General features: G+C 37.5%; 1 protein-coding gene across 1 annotated transcript; it reads right to left on the reverse strand.

The window, feature by feature from the left end:
- Window positions 1-1,020: 1,020 nt before the first annotated feature.
- On the reverse strand, window positions 1,021-14,657 carry LOC133536830 (FK506-binding protein 5-like). The gene is made up of 8 exons (XM_061877418.1): window positions 12,893-14,657; window positions 12,606-12,814; window positions 9,169-9,414; window positions 8,528-8,665; window positions 8,377-8,449; window positions 6,464-6,594; window positions 6,276-6,348; window positions 1,021-4,921 (listed from the first exon to the last, which is right to left on the reverse strand). Exons 1-8 carry the CDS (start codon window positions 13,083-13,085, stop codon window positions 3,810-3,812), a joined length of 2,175 nt encoding a protein of 724 aa, XP_061733402.1. The 5' UTR covers window positions 13,086-14,657; the 3' UTR covers window positions 1,021-3,809.
- Window positions 14,658-19,298: the final 4,641 nt, after the last annotated feature.

A 19,298-nucleotide genomic window follows, 5' to 3' on the forward strand; every position in this document is an offset into this window, starting at 1 on the left:
CTGTGTGGGGGTTGAATAATTTTGATCACAACTGTAAGTAAGCCTCCGACAACCCATGCAAACACCTTAATCTGATGGGGTTCGGTTTTTGAAAAATCGGACTAACACCTGGATTATGCATCAGGTACAAAAGAGCTAGTGTCGACTTTAAGGAGCCGCAGATGCCTGATGTGATGTAATCCGGAAAAGCCACATATGTATGTGCGTTCTATTGGGAATTGTTCTAATAAAGTAGTCAAACAAAATTGTCTTTGATTTATTTGAGAAGCTCGAGCATCTCAAAAGGCACAGGTCCCATTCATAGTAAAGTATGTATAGAGTGCTCAATGGGAGGAGAGATGACTTATTTATACACTGAATACAAGGTGGGAGGGAGTAGGCTCAGTTTGGAGGTGGGTGAGAGCACATGACGAAAACTCTGTGGAAAGTGCCCACACTGAGAATAATGGTGCTTTGTTAAATGAGCAACAAGAAGGAGATACTTTTCGTGTGAGTCAATGCGGACAAGATCACACACAGCACTATTGCAATTTACACAAAACGTACATAAATGTTTTTCAACTCAGCGCTAAAAGAAAATAAGCGCCTTCCAGTGTCCGGAGAGGCACACGGACACTGGGACTTCACATGTAGGTGTGAAATACAAAACACTGAACTATTTGAGAAATCAGACTAATGTACTGCATGGCAATGTAGTGAGTGTGTCAGTCGATAGTTCCAATTATATTAGGAAAAATGTGCTTTAAAAGGGCCTTATTTTGCAAAGAACAACTTTTCTTACCCGTTGTGTATTAGGGCAGTGGTTTTTAACCTTTTTTCAGTGATGTACCCCCTGTGAACATTTTTTTAATTCAAGTACCCCCAAATCAGAGCAAAGCATTTTTGGTTGAAAAAAAGAGATAAAGAAGTAAAATACAGCACTATGTCATCACTTTCTGATTTATTAAATTGTATAACAGTGCAAAATATTGCTCATTTGTAGTGGTCTTTCTTGAACTATTTGGAAAAAAAGATATAAAAATAACTAAAAACTTGTTGAAAAATAAAAAAGTGATTCAATTATAAATAAAGATTTCTACACATAGAAGTAATCATCAACTTAAAGTGCCCTCTTTGGGGATTGTAATAGAGATCCATCTGGATTCATGAACTTAATTCTAAACATTTCTTCACAAAAAAATAAATCTTTAACATCAATATTTATGGAACATGTCCACAAAAAATCTAGCTGTCAACACTGAATATTGCATTGTGGCATTTATTTTCAAAGTTTATGAACTTACATTCAAATTTTCTTGAAGTATTATTTAATAAATATATTTAAGAAAGATTTTGGAATTGTCGCTATTTTTAGAATATTTTAGAAAAATCCGAGGTACCCCTTGGCATATCTTCAAGTACCCCCAGGGTTACGCGTACCCCCATTTGAGAACCACTAGAGATCTGCATAAGTCCCCAAATTTTGAAATTGAACCATTACAGGTACATTTAAAAAATAAAAACAATCCTTATTTCCTTCATACATCCTCCAATGGATCAATTTTTGACATTGGTGACATCAGCGGATGTATCATATATGGTCAAGTTTTACCCGAAGAGTTCCTTTTCTCAACCCCAGGATTGTCAAACTCCTTTTCATTGAGGGCCCTCAGAATGTCGCTTGTAACAGTGGCACACTACTATCATTTTATGACCAAAGTAAAACACTTTTATACTGAAATAAATACACCTACAACTTATTAAATAAAAACATAAAAAAACTACCAGCTTCAGTAAAGTTTAGATCAGTGAAGAAAAGAAAGTGAAAGAATGTTTATGATTGTCTACATTTACATATGCATAAAAAAATTTCTTTTTTTATTATTTGTTTTAATGAATTAACGTTTATGACCATCTTTTTTCCAAAACACAATATAGAATGTGAGATATAACAGGACAATGCATGCATCTATCATTTCTTTTCAAAACGCTTACAATAAAGTAGGACCCCATTTTTATGACTGGATGGGGTCGATGGGACCCCATTTTGAAAATTCATAGCGCCAACACTGCTGTCAGGAAGAGAAAAAATGCTTTATTTAAATACATAAATGTATAAAGCAAGTTCAAGTATCATTGGCAAACTTTCACCTCGGCACGCATATACAGTATGTGTCCTCTTTTTGGGATTTCAGAATATGATCAGCCAAGCTTAATACATGAGGCCCCTGATGTTTAGGGCCTATCTTACAGCGTATCTGTGATGGTTGCTAGACAAACTTGCAACTTTAAGCATAAAAATCAGCCCAGAGACAAGTCTTATCTCGAAACACTCTTAAGTTGAGGTATATGTCAAGTTACTGAACTCAACGTTCTACTATATTTGGACTGACATATTTGTAAAAGTACAAGGGTTCTCTATTGCGACCTTTTTGACCTCGGGGCCCAACTTTTCCACTCCAGAGGCCTGGAGCCCACTCAAATATATAACACTGAATTAGTAATTTTTTAATCATTTTCAATAATTATATCTAACCAACTTAGAGTTTACAACCTTGTAAAATAAAATGAATGCAGAGTTAATCCCAAATATTATTACCAAGGCTTAAGTCAGGCTGATTACAAAAATAAATATGTATCAAATATAATGCAAAAGAAAGGATTCATTACAGTGCTAAAATACAATCCAACTAAATAAAAATGTTAAACTGGTCAGTGGTCTTGATAGGTAAGTCAGGCATTTACGTTTTCTTATTATACAGTGTCCGCCCTAAGATCGGTAGGTTGTGAGTTCAAACCCCGGCCAAGTCTTACAAAAGACTATAAAAATGGGACCCATTACCGCCCTGCTTGGCACTCAGCATCAAGGGTTGGAATTGGGGGTTAAATCAACAAAATGATTCTCGGGCGCGGCCCTGCTGCTGCTCACTGCTCCCCTCACTTCCCAGGGGGTGGAACAAGGGGATGGGTCAAATGCAGAGGGTAATTTCACCACACCTAGTGTGTCCGTGACTATCAGTGGTACTTTAAATATCATCAGACTTTAAAAACTGATGAAAAATAAAAGTACATAGTTATTCAAATGTATTACAATTATTTAATACAATTTAAAATAAATTCTAACTAAATAATGATGAAATGTGTGTCTGAAACAGACAGTCAATAACATTAAAGTGCAGATGAAAATTCAACTTCACCATTTTAGTCATAATTTTTGCACTTAAACTTTTCCATGCCTTTAGCGCCAAACGTGTTTGATCTTGACATTGCTGCCACAAGTGGTGGAAAAGTGCATTACACCTGTGTGGAACTGCTGCCAAACTATTTTTGACCGCCCTCTAGAGGGCGCTCACGGCCCAATAATGCGTTACGAAACACTGGTATATATCCTTCATTATTTCTCTGTAAAAGCTTGGAACACCCAGAGTGAACTGTACTCGTCGTACTGCTTACTCCACTATTGCCCTCCCGTCCTGTAGGTGGCACTAGTGCGCAAATACACAATATATTTGACAAATGCCAAACCCAAGGCAAAAATGATCAGCTTTTTTTGTGTGTGGTTTTTTTTTTTTTACTTTTGAGTCATTTTTGTGTAGTCCTGGTTAAAAAAACAACCAGAAAGTTGCACACAAATAGAAAAAAGATACATTTTTAAAAAAACACATTTAAAAAGCTCCTTGGTGTGCATGTGCTTGGCAGAGGTCTTGAGTGAATGGTATGTACATGGTGTGTCCTCAAGTGTCTTTACACATGCTAGCATAGAAATGTCCACAAGGAGCACGCCCGCTTGGTAGAAAAGTAGGAAAACCCTGTTGTCCCTGATTGTAGCTTTAAGTCTGTGAATGTGAGCCATTCTGTTTGGTCTCCAAGTCCGAGCCGTCGCTGGCGGGGTCCGGCTGGCTGGTCTGCTGGCTGGTCTGCTCGTCGCTGAACGAGTTGTCGTCCGCCTGCTCCAAGGATCGCCTCCGGTTGCGACAGTACAGCGTCTCCTCCCTCACCGGCACGTTGGTGCCTCGGATGTACCTCAGGTGCACGCCGCTGTAGGCCGGCTTGCCCAGGTGCAGGTTGGTGGTGACCGGGGTGAAGTTGTACCTGCGGCGATGTCGAGGCCGCGAGCATCGCTTTGGCGAGCGCTGCCTCGCCGTCTTTGGTGCGCTGAGAACGCAGGAGACCGCGCGTCGTCTGCTGGCTGTCCTGACTTTCTCACCGTGCTCCTCTTTCTCCTGTTTGCGTACGTCCTCCTCGTCTTGGTCATACTCTTCCTCCTCCTTGTACTCCCCACCTTCTCCTCCTTCTTCCTCCTTTCTGTTATCTACCTCCTCATCTTCTCTTTCATCTGTTTCCTCTTCTTCCTCCTCTTCTTCTTCTTCTTCTTCTTCTTCCACATCCTGCTTTTCCTTCTCTGCCTCCTCCTCCTCTCCTATTTCTTCCTTCTCCTCCTCCTCTTCATCCTCCTCTTCACCATACATCTCAATCTCCTGAGAATCCTGAGAATCATCTTCTCCAATCATCCCAAAGTTCTCCCCAAAGATCTCCCCAAATGTCTCCTTAAACGTCTCCCCAAAGGTCTCCCTAAACGTCTCCTCAAGTCGCTCTTCCTCTGACTTTTTCTCTTTCACCTGCACCGCCACCACCTCCTCTTCCTCATCCTTTTCCTCCAGCTCATTTTCCTCCTCCTGCGTTTCCTCTCCTTCCCTCTCCTCTTTCTCCCCACCACCGTGTTCTTCTGACCTCTCCTCTTCTTCCTCCTCGCCATTTTCCTCTTCCTCCTCCTCTTCTACGTCATCCTGCTGTTTCCCCCGTAAGTCCTCCTGGTGGTGTTCCACCTCCTTGACCTCCACCTCCACCTCCTCCTCCTCCTCCTCTTGCTTGCTCTCGTCCCCGTCTGACTCCTCTGATAGCTCCTGTCCTCCTGCTGCGTGATGAAGATCTTGCTTACAGGCTGCAAGTAACAAAGTGATTTCACGTTAGTGCCGCAGGTCATTCATAAAAAATGTCATCACTTCTTCAATCAGTTATTTTGTGTGGGCCTTAAAAGCTTGGAAACAAAGTTTAATGCTTATTAATATAAACATGTATATTTCATCATTTAGTTTAAGTGTCAAATTTTGTTTAATTTGTCATTTCTATGTTATTTTATTTCTAATACATTTTTAAGAGACACCTTTTCCATTCGGCTTAATACAAAACATTTTATTTATTGCGCAGTAACATTTTTCTGCTTGACCTTTAACCCAGTGTCAGTTGAACATCAGTGCATTTGAGGTTATTCTATTGTTTAACATAATGTCATTGAAAAATGTAAGAATTTAAATATTTAAGATCCTCATTGAATTTTGTTTTATTTACATTTTGTAATCATTTCAAAATTGTAATTCATTCTAAAATGTATTTAAGAATTAAAATATATTTCAAAATGTAATGTTTACACTAAGGTTCATTTATTTACATTTAGATTTTTGGTTCAAATTGTATTTGATTTTTATTAAATGTTTGATTTAGTTACTTTTTTAAATTGTATTTTATATTTAATGCCCTAATTTGAGGATGTAAATGGCGTTACATAAATGTGATGTATTATTATTATTATTCAATAATCCATCCATCCATTTACTACCGCTTGTCCCTTTTTTGGGGTCGCAGTGGGGTTGTTGGAGCCTATCTCAGCTGCATTTGCATGTATAATTAATTTAATTGAATATTTTAAATTTTAAGATGGTTTCTCTGTATGGCTTTTAACCAAGTATCTAAAATCTGTGCAAAAAGTACATTTTATTCTTTTACATTTAATTCAATTTAATTTAATTTTTTAGGATCTTAAGACCACTTATCTGTTGGGCTTTTGGCCCAGTATTCAAAATCCTGTTGTGTCAATTAAACATCAGTATCTTATCCCATTTCAAAGTTCATAATTCAATGAAATTTAATTTTAAAAAAAATAAGTTTTATAAACTGTTATAACATTATATTAATAAAATAAAATAATAATAAATTATGTATAATTAAAATATGTTAGTGTTAATTTGTGTTAATTGTAGCCTATGTCGGTAAATTTAATTTTTTATAATTTCATCTTTTTAAGTTTCATGATTTTTCTGCTTAATTTTTGACCCAGATGTTGATTTTATTGCTATTACTAATGTTCTAAAGTTGCACTTTCTACATTTATGTGCCTTATGGTTCACCTTTATAATAATTATTTCTACTCACTTTCAACACTTTGTTTCAACACTTTGTTGTTTTTCAAAATAAAAGCTCCATATATAGAGTTGGTCCAGTGCTACTGGGTCACTCACCTTCACGTTTAGAAGTGTCCATAACGTTGGTATTTTGATGTTCACTTGTCCAAGACCTGTCTGGCGTATATTCCTGCAAATTTCAACAAAAAACAGCATTATTAAGAGCAGAACTAAACATACAAAGCTAATTAAGCATGTCAGAAAACAGTCATCATGAATCCAAGGGCCACAAAGCAACAAGGTACCATGCTGGATGGGCTTCGCCACGATGGTAGCATGAAGTCGTCAGGCTCTGAAAAGTCGGACTTGAGGCGACTGTCGGTATCGCTGGCTCCAGAGACGTGTTCATCAGTCTGGACCATCTTATTTTGCTTGGCTGTCAATCAAACACCAGCGTTAAACTAAACAAAAGCTGAGCAATTCTTTTGACACACTGCGAGAAAAAGCTGCTATAGGATAAAAAGACTACAATTTAGGGGGGAAAAAAACACTAAAAACTAGGGAAATTATCGGCCCATGCAGCTTGTTATATTACTAAATAAGATATCCTAAATTAAGATTTGTATATCTAGAAATTAACAGGACTTTTAAAATAGAAATAAGTATTTTATTCTGAAAACAAGCATTATTATTCAACTTGCAATTCTAAATTCAAGCATCCACGGGATGTTGCTGAATCTTTAAAAAAAAAAAAAAAAAAAAAATATATATATATATATATATATATATATATATATATGAGAGGGAAACCAATATATCTTATTTGAAGTTATTTTCCAAATTTTAACATTTTTAAACCGGAATCGACAACATATAATAATTCATGTTGAAATTAAGATTATGATGAAAAGCCAATGACTAAAAACAAGTAAATATCTCCTAAAAATAGGGCTATTTCCAGAATACATTTTTAAATCTTGGCAAGTGGCAAATCATTCGCAGTGCACGTACACTAAGTGTGTTTACATGCACTAAAAAACTAATAATTCGCTTATATTGGTTGAAACTAACTTGTTGAAACACATGCAGAAACCTTAAGATTATATTGTACGTATGCATGTGTGTACATATGTATGTAAGAATGTATGCATATCTATAATTTTGTATGAGCAAACATGTTTCTCATTATCTGATTCGTATAGGATTATCATTTAGTGGATAATAATTATCATATTATATATCATTATGATCAGTATTAGTGCATCTATTAGGGGGCAATTAAGCCTTACATCTTTGTAATTTCTAGTCAAAACAAACAAACTTGATGCAAGTTACAATCCCCTGAATAGTCTATAGAAAATACAGATTTTTTGAGGAACAAAATATTACTTTTGAGCATCACAAGTTTGTTCTAAGACAGACAAAACTTCACAATACCAGCAAATATAGCTAATACATTTTAATTGCTAATTTCAAGGTAAATTTTAAGTTTGTGAAGCTTAATTAAATATATCATATATCATATATATATATATATATATATATAGTCTTACCAAGACATTTTTGACTCATTACAAGCAAAAATAACTTGTTTTATTTTTTTTTCAGTTTTTAAGAGTGGCATTTTCTTAGTGATGTGCGCTACCACTGATTTTCTTTCCGATACGATACGGAATAAAATTTAGCCTGATATTGGCGATACCGATACTGATAATTGGCGCAAATGTACTTAATGTGTCTGCTAAAACTTAAAAGTTGTGTATTTGAAATAATAACATAGCTTAGATAGAATTATTTACTTTATATTATTTATTATCATCATCATGTACATTTATTTGTATATATTATCTTTTTTCAAATTCTTGAAGTATATTGATGTAGTGGCCTGAAAGATAATATAACCAATCTAATATGGACTAAATCATACAAAGTAAACAAAAATAATGTTTCAAACCCCAACAAAAGAAAGTAACATAATAAAAGCATAAAATACAGTGATTAATAAGGACTATTATTAAAATAAATCAAAATGAATTTACTTGAATATGTTGACGTGAAAATACTGAACATGTATACAAAAGCATTTAATAGACACATTTCCTCAGTCACAAATACTCTCAAAAAACAAAGTATCAAAATTTTATTTGACAATGGATATTAGAAAAGAAGGATCAGGTATCTGCGCTTCAGTATCGATCCGCACATAACTAACATTTACCTTTTTTGTGCGGGCGTCTCCGTAACCTGATTGGACTGATGTTACTCGTCTCCGATTCCGTGGTCCTGTCCGTCTGGAAGAATGATAGAAACCCCGTGAGTGCCGCCATTAATAGTGTGGCTTCAAAAAGGGCCAAAAAAAAACCACGTACTCTTTGTTTCTGGACAAATCTGTTCACTTGTGACGGCAGGCCGACGGACACGTCGCTGGTCTTGCACATCTTCCTCTGCTCCATGGCGACTTGCCGGTTGAGCGAGCCTTGAAGCAACATGTTGCTCTTCTCCAGGAACTGGAACACAGCATCAGAACGCAGACTCGTCATGGCGGCGGTGATCTCCCCCCTTTAAAATCTTACTGACACGGACCATGCGGGGCCACTAATGCGGCCGTGTTATTACGAGTCTATTAGGGCTCTGCCACCTTTGCAGCATGTCGTCAGGGAGTGCATGTACTATGTTCAAGAGCAGTTTTATGGGCTTTCATTCATCTTGTTATACTTATTTAGACAATGACGGAGGCTGACATTCAGGGTGCCAGCCCGCTAAAGAGGAATAGAAAACATGTTGAGCATCAAAAGACATGTTGGTGGTCATTGTGGCGTACTCACCAGTACCCAATAGGTACACCTGCACAATCTAAAGACTAGATCTGGAGTCCTTTACAAGATAATAACAACATCATTGTCATAATAATAGATGCTGGTATTCATTGACGCAGCATGTCTTTGGGTTGTGCACGTGTATCTAATGTAGTGACCAGTGGGTATGCATTCTACCCCGCCCCCGAACACACCTGTATCCTCCTGTCCTTCTCCTCCAGCTGGACGGTGACCTCATTCAGCCTGCGAGTGAGTTCCTCCTTCTCCAGCAGGTTGGGGTTCTGGATGACCTTCCACTGGAGGTGCTGGATCCGGTCTTTAGCGTCCAACAGCTCCTTCTCGGTGGCCTGCAGCTTCTTCGCCAGCTTGTCGCGGCTGGAGCGCGTCTCGCCCAGCAGCTTGCGCAGGGCCTTGACCTCGTTTCTGTGCTGTTCCTGTATCTGTAGACCGGGTCAGGGAGACCAGGTGTTAATTAAAGGACAAAAATACTATTATTAATCACAAAAGAACAATCGCCTTAATGATGAATTAATGCAGATTAATTAACATTAACATGCTCCTTTAACTAAACCGCGGATGGCTACCTGTGAGGTCGCCGTGGATTATTGCGCAATCAGTGATCAGGCTACTGAAAAGATGCCTGAGGAAACTGAGACTGGTATGTTTTTGTGACAAATGTTGCTTCAAAAACAACCATTTAAATAAATTCCTATAATAATAAAACATATTATACATCATAATAATATGTTAAATATAGTAAATGACGTACATTCAAGTAAAACATGTGTGACATTTTGACCCCCAAAAAAAAAATCCCAGTTGTGTCTAATTATTGGGATATTTCTTCTAAGTTAATTTCAATTATCTGAGCAAGTAATTTACTTTGTTTAATCACAATTTAAAATGTCAATCCAAAATAAAAAATAATTGACAGCACAAAATACAACCACATGGCTATAATACAAAAAAAAAAATTGTCTATAATTTAAAAAAATTGTACGTATTTTATTATTTTATTGTACCATTTTACTATTAATTGCAATTAATCACAATTCAAAAGTGTGATGAAGCTAAATAAAATTTAATTGTTTAGAGTGAATGTGCGTATGCTTGAACTTGGACCCGGTTCTAACTGGAACTTAGAGGATATGATTAGCTGTACGGCCTATTTTAAGCATATACATACTGACCATTTTTTATCACTTTATCCTTCATTATCTTAAATTATATCCCAACATAATATATCCCTATAACAGCACTATATAAACACCAAACTGTATAATAAAAACTTGAACTTGTTTATTGTAACGTTTTACTGCATTTATGTGGCTATTTTTGTTTTTATGTCATTGTACTATTTTTCCATTAATCACGATTAATCACATTTCAAAAGTTTGATGAACCAGATTAAAATATATATATATTGACAGCAGTAAAAAAACAACAATACACGACTGTAATAAATACTTGTGCATGTTTATTGTACTATTTTACTGCATTTGTGTGGATATGTTGTCTCAATTGTGTTGTACTGTTCTACTTTTAATTTATGATTATCACAATTCAAAAGTGATTGATTAAAAAATTAATCTTTTCAAAGCACTTAGAAATCAAAAGACTAATGAAAATGTGCACTTGTTTATTGCAAAGGTTTACTGCTTTCATGTGGCTGTTTTATTATGGACTTATTTTATTGTACTAGTTTACTATTAGTCATGACTAATCACAATCCAAAAGTGTGATTAATCTAAATAAAAAATAATTGACAGCACAACATATAACCACAAGGCAATAATAAATACTTGTATTTAATGGACCACAATGGAAACAAGCCTTCTGGCTTTTTGTGTCATCCATTTGCCCTTTTAAAACATTACATGGATTCAATAAACTTCTCAATCAATCAATCAATTTGTATTTATTTTTTTCATTTTACGATTTCACTAGTAATCACGATTAATCACAATTCAAAAATGTGACGAAGCTGAATAAAACTTACTTGTTTGAAAGCACTATAAAAACACAAGGCTATATAATAAAGACTTTCGCTTGTTTATTGTAAAATTTTACTGCATTTATGTGGCTATTTTTGTTATTGTACTATGAAAAAAATTGTTTTGACAGCAGTAAAAAAAACACACGACTAATGAATACTTGTGCTTGTTTATTGTACTGTTTTACTGCATTCATGTGGAATATTTGACTTTATTGTGTGGTACTATTTTACTTTTAATTTATGATTAATCACAATTCAAAACCGACTGATTAAAAAATTAATCGTTTGAAAACGCTAAAAAAACAAAAGACTAATGAAAATGTGCGCTTGTTTATTGTGAATGTTTACTTGTTTATGTCTTCATTTTATTTTGTTTATTGTATTCATGAATTTGGTGATTTTATGTAATTTCTTATTCGATCATTACATTCAGTATTTTTTATATTTTCAGATTACTATTTTACTGCACCACTTTGTCTGAATATGAACAATTTCTAAATTACCCACATTCTATTGCAATGTAATGCATTATTTAAGTACAGTATTTTATTTTTCTTCTATATTCAAACAGTGTTACTGTTCAATAATATAACAGTAGCCAAAAATATGAACTATTATTGTTAAATGAAACCTCTGCTTTGGTTTAAATGAACACTTGGGCCTACTACGCTACTAAATTTCAATGTTGGTCATTAATGTTGCCCTCGATATACTATTGATGATATCACATCATCCATCCATTTTCTACCGCTTATTCCCTTTGGGGTCGCTGGTGCCTATCTCAGCTACAATCGGGCGGAGGTCGAGTACACCCTGGAAAATTCGCCACCTCATCGCAGGGCCAACACAGATGGACTGTCAACATTCACACTCACATTCACACACTAGGGCCAATTTAGTGTTGCCAATCAACCTATCCCCAGGTGCATGTCTTTGGAGGTGGGAGGACGCCGTAGTACCCAGAGGGAACTCACGCAGTCACGGGGAGGACATGCAAACTCCACACAGAAAGATCCCGAGCCCGGGATTGAACCCTGACTACTCAGAACCTTCGTATTGTGAGGCAGGCGCACTAACCCCTCTTCCACCGTGAAGCCCGATATCACATCAATATTTTTATAAATTATTATTTCATATACTGTAATTTAACATGAATAAATTATCCGTGTTTGTGTCCTCATTTTATTTTGTTTATTGGATTCATTAATTAGGGGATTTTGTATACTCTCTTATTTGATCAATACATTCAGCATGTTATATTTTTCTATTTATATTTTACTTCAACACTTTGTCTAAATATGAACAATTTCTAAATCACACACATCCTATTGCAATGTAATTTCTTATTTGAGTACAGTATTTTTTTTTCTATAGTCAAACAGTGTTACTGTTTAAACTGTGTAAAATATAACAATGGCCAAAAATATTAACTATTATTGTTAAAAAACAAAAACCCTGGGCTTTGTTTTTAATGAATACTTGGGCCTACTACGCTACTGTATTTCAATGCATTTTGAGGGCCAAGTGTTTTCTGAGGTTGTACTTGGTGGAAAAGTTTGAGAAATAAAATAAATGGTGCTGCGTGCATGTTTTGTGTTGCAATACCGAATGTGTTGGAGTATTTAAGCCACATACCTGGGAAATACTGCCTTCTAAATCTTGGAACTGCTGCAGCGCCACCGTGTGTCGATGGAGAACGTTCTTCAACAGTTTGTTCTCGCTCTTGGACTCCTTCAGCTGCTGCTGCAGTGTAAAGTTCTGGTTCTTCAGCTCTTTGATGCAGTTGGAAGTCTGCTCCCTGGACTTTGAAGTCTCCCTGAGGGGCGGCAACTTGACTTTGGGGGCTGGACGATGATGCAGAAGATGGGTGTTAAATAACGATCTTAAAAATGTAATTGCTGTGTTTTTTTTTAATGAAATACCTTCAGCTCGCCTGTACGGGTTGAGTTTGTCCTCCTGGCCTTTGCATGCATGGAACTTGGGCTGCAAAAGGCGCTGCACAGGTAAGAGTTTGGGGAGGGAGCAGCTTAGGGAAGGGTCTTTAGTGTACCTGGCAGCAGGAGCATCGCCCTCGGCTGCAGTCCTCGATACAAAGTCCCGCTGATTGAAACTCATCGCTCCCTTTCCTCCCCCCTAGACACACATTGCAAATTGCACGCACACAGCAGGAGACTGGCAGCCATACGCGGAGGATTTTTTTTATTTTTTTTAAACACCCATAATGATATTCATAAAAACATGGCGCGGACGTTACACGGCTGTGAAGCTCCGAATCGGACTTCAGTGTGGCTTTTGATGACGTGATCGGTTGTAAACTCAATATCAGAGCAGCGATACAGACGACGCCTGGCTTTTTACAGGTGGACGACGCGGGCGACATCATACAGATGCTATGACGTCAGCGGCGGCCCGGTGGGCGGGGCGACAACACTGAAGAGAAGTGTTGCGTTCTGCATACTTTTAAACTGTTACGGGTTTTTTTTTTAAGTTTAAAACTTTTCAGCCAACACGGCAAACTGATTGAAGTACTGCTTTGGAAGGGTTGGAGGCGCAACATTTCAACAGAAAATGTTCTAAAACATGGGTCCCCAAACTTTGGCATGCGGGCCGGATCTAGCCCGCTTGCGTTCAAAATCCGGCCGGCGGGAAGTCCCAAGTTAATTTTTTTTTTAATTATTATTTTTTAATATCTGTTTCTTTCTAATCCATTTTCTACCGATTGTTACTCTAGTTGTCTGCTATATTATATTGTCTAACAGGCGTCCAAAAGTTACCTGTTAAAATCAAATACAATTTAAATAAAATCTAACTAATTGTGATGAAACAGGATAACAAATTGCGTAAAGTATAACAATAGCATGAAATAAGATATAAAAAGTTAAACCACCCTTCATGAAGACTGTATATTATCCATCCAATGTATTTTTTGTACAATTTTTTGAAGTGAAATGATGTATAACAGGGGTGCCCACACTTATTCTGCAGGCGAGCTACTTTTCAATTAACCAAATCGAGGGGATCTACCACATTTATATATATCATTTATATTTATTTATTTATGAAAGAGACGTTTTTGTTAAAAAGTTAAATGTGTTTAATGATTATACATGCATGTGTAACACATATGGATGTCTTTCATGAAGACAATAATATAAGTTGGTGTATTACCTGATTCTGATGACTTTCATTGATTGGTATCAGACAGTATATGACAGGGGTCACCAACCTTTTTGAAACCAGTTTGATACACACTTAAATAAATTACCAGAAATAGCCAATTTGCTCAATTTACCTTTAATAAATCTCTCTCTCTCTCTCTCTCTCTCTCTCTCTCTCTCTCTCTCTCTCTCTCTATATATAGGTATTTCGGTCTGTCATCCCGTCGTACATTTTTTTTTTCTTTTACGGAAGTTTTTTTTTTTTAGAATTTTGATGACATGTTTTAAATAGGTTAAAATCCAATCTGCTCTTTGATAGAATATACAACAAATTGGACCAAGCTATATTTCTAACAAAGACAAATCATTATTTCTTCGAGATTTTCCAGAACAAAAATTTTAAAATAAATTCAAAAGACTTTGAAATAAGATTTAAATTTGATTCTAAAGATTTTCTAGATTTGCCAGAATATTTTTTTTTAATATAATCATAAGTTTGAAGAAATATTTCAAATATTCTTTGTCGAAAAAACAGCTAAAATGAAGAATTAAATTAAAATGTATTTATTATTCTTTACAATTTTTTTTTTTTTTTTACTGGAACATTGATTGAAATTGTCAGGAAAAAAGAGGAAGGAATTTAAAAGGTAAAAAGGTATATGTGTTTAAAATTCCTAAAATCATTTTTAAGTTTGTATTTTTTTTTCTCTAAAATTGTCTTTCTGAAAGTTATAAGAAGCAAAGTAAAAAAAAATCATGAATTTATTCAAACAAGTGAAGACCAAGGTTTTAAAATATTTTCTTGGATTTTCAAATTCTATTTGAGTTTTGTCTCTCTTAGAAATAAAAATGTCGAGCAAAGCGAGACCAGCTTGCTAGTAAATAAATACAATTTTAAAAAACAGGCAGCTTACTGGTAAATGCTGCTATTTGAGCTTTTTTTAGAACAGGCCAGCGGGCTACTCATCTGGTCCTTACGGGCTACCTGGTGCCCGCGGGCACCGCGTTGGTGACCCCTGGTATATGATAACGCCCACATTTTCAAATGGAGAAAAAAAGTCCTTTCTGTACAATACCACATGAAAGTAGTTGGTTTTTGGCATCTTATTTATCCAGCTTCCATACACTTTACAAGAAAAACATTGGCGGCAAATTCCGTAGCTTGCTTGATTGACATTCACAAGCGCTTGTGCACGCCAGCTTTCCGAGACTCTTTATTTTTTTAGTGCAGGTGAAGCAAGGCTTTTATTGTGAAGATAGGAAATGTGCAGTCGGTCTTTAGGCCTTTGACGGCAGGTATGGCGCAAGAGTCTGTTGAAACAAAAAGTGTTTCTCGCCTTCTTCGGTCATTTTTTCTTAATAATGATCTCGCAGCAGCCAGCGTCATCTCACAAGACCATCGGGTGCCGTGAATGTCAATAAAGTGACGTCTTGGTGAAGATTGATGATCGCTAATTTTTAGTTCTATTTTTTTTAAAGCCTGGCTGGCGATCGACTGACACACAGGTAAAGTTTTAACAAAATACTTATGTTAAGAAAAGTTAAGCACTGTGTAATTAAACTAAAGTACAACTGCATTACACTATGATGACATGATCGTGATGCAGCAGGATCAGAAATAATTTATGTAAAACAGTTAAAACATTTGCACAAACTACGAGAAAAACAAATCTGCTCCAAAGTCAAACTGTCCCTTTCATAAAGCCTGAATAGTGTTACATAACTATGTGTACAATGTTTTTTAGAGCAATGATGTATAATCTAAAATAAAGTAAAACTACTCACCCTGTGAAGGAACAGGAAGCGGAGCAGGATAAAACTTTCACTTATGAAAATCCTGTGAAATTGGTCATCTGAGTCATTTTGAAATCTCTATTACATTTTTCTTTTCCACGGGCAATGTTTTAACAAAATAAATAATTGTCAAAATCATTCAAATGTAAAGACAAGTTTAAGCTCTGTGTTATTAAAGATAAAGAAAAACTTCTCACCTTGTGGAGAATCATACTGGAAATGGAACAGGAAGCAGAGTGGAGTTATGTAAAGTTAATACATATTTCCAAAGTCAAACTGTCCCATGTATTACATTTCATTTAAGTACAATGTTGTCAGCAACCATTATTAGCGGTGTTACTTCTGTGTGTAAAGTGTATGCATTTGCAGTAAAGCATTGGTAAAAAAAAAATACAAATAAAAAAAATGTTGCAGTATATTTCAGTTCTGATTCTATTGTTATCGTCTTTCCTTCTGCCATGGCAACGTCTTATGAGATTTAGTGACGTCCTCAATGATGATTTTTTTTTCTTCCTAGAAATCTTGGGTTGACCTCTAAAATTGTACCACTTTGGCCCCGTTTACACTGCACACCAAATCCGATTTTTTTGCCCTCGAGTGACACATATCAGATTTTTTTTGCCAGTCTAAACGCTCCCAAGTTCTTTAAATTTGATCTTCAAGCTTCAGATTCAGGCCACATCCGATTAATAACTGATCTTTTCAAATTTGACTTCAGTCTAAATGCAATGCGACCTGAATGTGACTATTTTGTCAGCTTTTGGGCAAGTTACGTCACTCTTGTGCACCACCTCAGCCTGCAGCTGCACGGGGAAAGTGCCCACCTTCTGGAAGACGCCATGCATTGTTCCAGTTCCCTAAAAGAACTGCCCCAGTGAGCTGAACGACTACAGACCAGTGGCGCTCACCTCATATAATGAAGACAATGGAGCGGCTCTTTCTCAGCCTACTCAGACCACAGGTGCAAAATGCCCAGGACAGCCTGCAGTTTGCGTACCAGGCAGGCGTTGGTGTGGAGGATGCTATCCTTTACCTGCTGCACCGAGCCCACTCACACCTGGATAAGGGAAATGGCACTGTGAGGATCCTGTTCCTGGAGTTCTCGAATGCCTTTAATACCATCCATCCCCGCCTCCTCCAGGACAAGCTGGACAGAATGCTAGTGGACCCCTGCCTGGTTGCCTGAATTTCGAACTACCTCACAGACAGGCCACAGTACGTCAGACTGAAGGACATCACGTCTGACATTGATCAGCAGCACCGGAGCACCGCAAGGAACGGTGCTGGCCCCTCTCGTCTTCACCCTGTACACGGCTGACTTCTGCTACAACTCAGAGCTGTGTCACAACCAGAAGTACGCGAATGACACAACCATCGTCAGTTGCATCAGGGACGGCAGAGAGGAGGAGTTTCGGAGCCCAGTGAGGGACTTTGCTGCCTGGTGCCACACGAACCTCTTGCAACTCAACCCGTCAAAGACCAAGGAGCTGGTCACTGACTTTGGAAGGTCGAGTCCACAATCACAACCTATTGTGATCGAGGGAGTTGAGGTACAGACCGTGGACTCATTCGAGTACCTCGGGGCTTGGGTGGACAATAAGCTGGACTGGACTGTTAACACGGACCACCAGTACAAGAAAGGACAGAGCAGGCTGTACTTCCTCAGGAGACTGCGCTCCAACATTTGTAGAAAACTCCTGTGGATGTACTACCAGTCTGTGGTTGCCAGTGTTCTGTTTTTATGATAGTGTGCTGGGGGTGGGGGGCAGTACATCTAAGAAGGACAGCTCCACACTGGAGAAACTGATCAGACGGGCCGGTTCTACAATCGGAATGAAACTAGACTCACTGGTGACGGTGGAAGAAAAGAGGACTGTGGAAAAACTAGTGAGCATCCTGGATGATGCCAGTCACCCTCTGCATACCGTTATCAGTAGCCAGAGGAGCCTGTTCAGTGCTAGACTGCTTCATCCCAAGTGCAGGACCAATAGACTAAAAAACTGCTTTGTCCCACACGCCATTAGACAGTACAATTCTTCGGGGAGGGGGGCGGGAGGTACTAGGATGACAGGGGATTGAAACAATAACAGTACAATATGTTGTCATAACATGGTCACTACTGCCTAGTTTCTCTTGTTATATTCTTATTTTACTATTATATTTATATTCCCATTGTTGCTTTTTATTTTAATTTTAATATTTTTCTATTTTGTTTCTCAAAGTAAAGCCGCTGCTCCTCCACATTGAGAGGAGCCAGATGAGGTGGCCCAGGCATCTGGTCTGGATGCCACCGGAACGCCTCCCTAGGGAGGTGTTTAGGGCACGTCCAACCGGTAGGAGGCCACGGGGAAGACCAAGGACACGTTGGGAAGACTATGTCTCCTGGCTGGCCTGGGAACGCCTCGGGATCCCCCGGTAAGAGCTGGACGAAGTGGCTGGGGAGAGGGAAGTCTGGGCTTCCCTGCTTAGGCTGCTGCCCCCGCGACCCGACCTCGGATAAGCGGAAGAAGATGGATGGATGGATGTTTCCATTTAAACCCCCATTATTTACTTTTTAAATTGATCTCAACTCTGTACACTGCTGCTGGAATTTTAATTTTCCTGAAGGAATCAATAAAGTACTATCCATCTATTTAGCTATCTGAAAGACGCAGTCGCCAGCGGAAGTAGATTTTTCATCACAACATCCTATTTCGGCGAGCAAAGTCTATTTCAAATGACCAAATTTTCGGTGCATCCCTTGTCAATAGTGCGCAAATAATAGGCTATATTTAATATATAAATATTTATTTTTTGATTCTGAAGAAAAAGCGATTGTTGTCAGACCGGAATCGACACTGGCGCATTTGCGTACATGTGAGTTGAAAAATAAAGCTGTCGATAAGGGGTAGGGAACTTATGGCTCTCGAGGCAGATGCGGCTCTTTTGATGACTGCATCTGGCTCTCAGGTAAATCTTAGCTGACATTGCTGAACACGATAAGTAATTAATAATTCCGCTGGTAATCACAGTGTAAAAATAACGTTCAAAATATAAAACATTCTCATGCATTTTGATCCATCCATCCGTTTCTATCGCACCTGTTCAAGAAGTCGCGTTAATGGTCAAAAGTATTTTATTTATTATTGGTTACCTTCAGAATAACAATGTTATTAAAAAGAATAAGAGATGCACGCATTTAGTTGTTGTAATCAGGGAAAGTCCAAAAAAAGAGGAGGCGTAGAATTCTCTTGTCAGAGCGTGGGATGACACTGTACAAGGGTACAGGTCTACACGTTTCTCCTCATTGAGCTAAATTGAATCCAATCTCTGTTTAATTCCTTGCTTCCTGTCTGTTTAATAGATGTCATCGGTGTTTGAACTTTACAGTTGTATT

Source organism: Nerophis ophidion, linkage group LG18, assembly GCF_033978795.1.
Source record: "Nerophis ophidion isolate RoL-2023_Sa linkage group LG18, RoL_Noph_v1.0, whole genome shotgun sequence".
Classification (NCBI taxonomy): domain Eukaryota; kingdom Metazoa; phylum Chordata; class Actinopteri; order Syngnathiformes; family Syngnathidae; genus Nerophis; species Nerophis ophidion.

Coding starts and splice junctions, on each gene's coding strand:
- LOC133536830 (XM_061877418.1), bottom strand. CDS start 13,085: ATGAGTTTCAATCAGCGGGACTTTGTATCGAGGACTGCAGCCGAGGGC. Junction 9,415..12,605: donor TAGAAGGCAGTATTTCCCAG/GTATGTGGCTTA, acceptor CCCGGTCTACAG/ATACAGGAACAGCACAGAAA. Junction 6,349..6,463: donor GGCGAAGCCCATCCAGCATG/GTACCTTGTTGC, acceptor TGAAATTTGCAG/GAATATACGCCAGACAGGTC.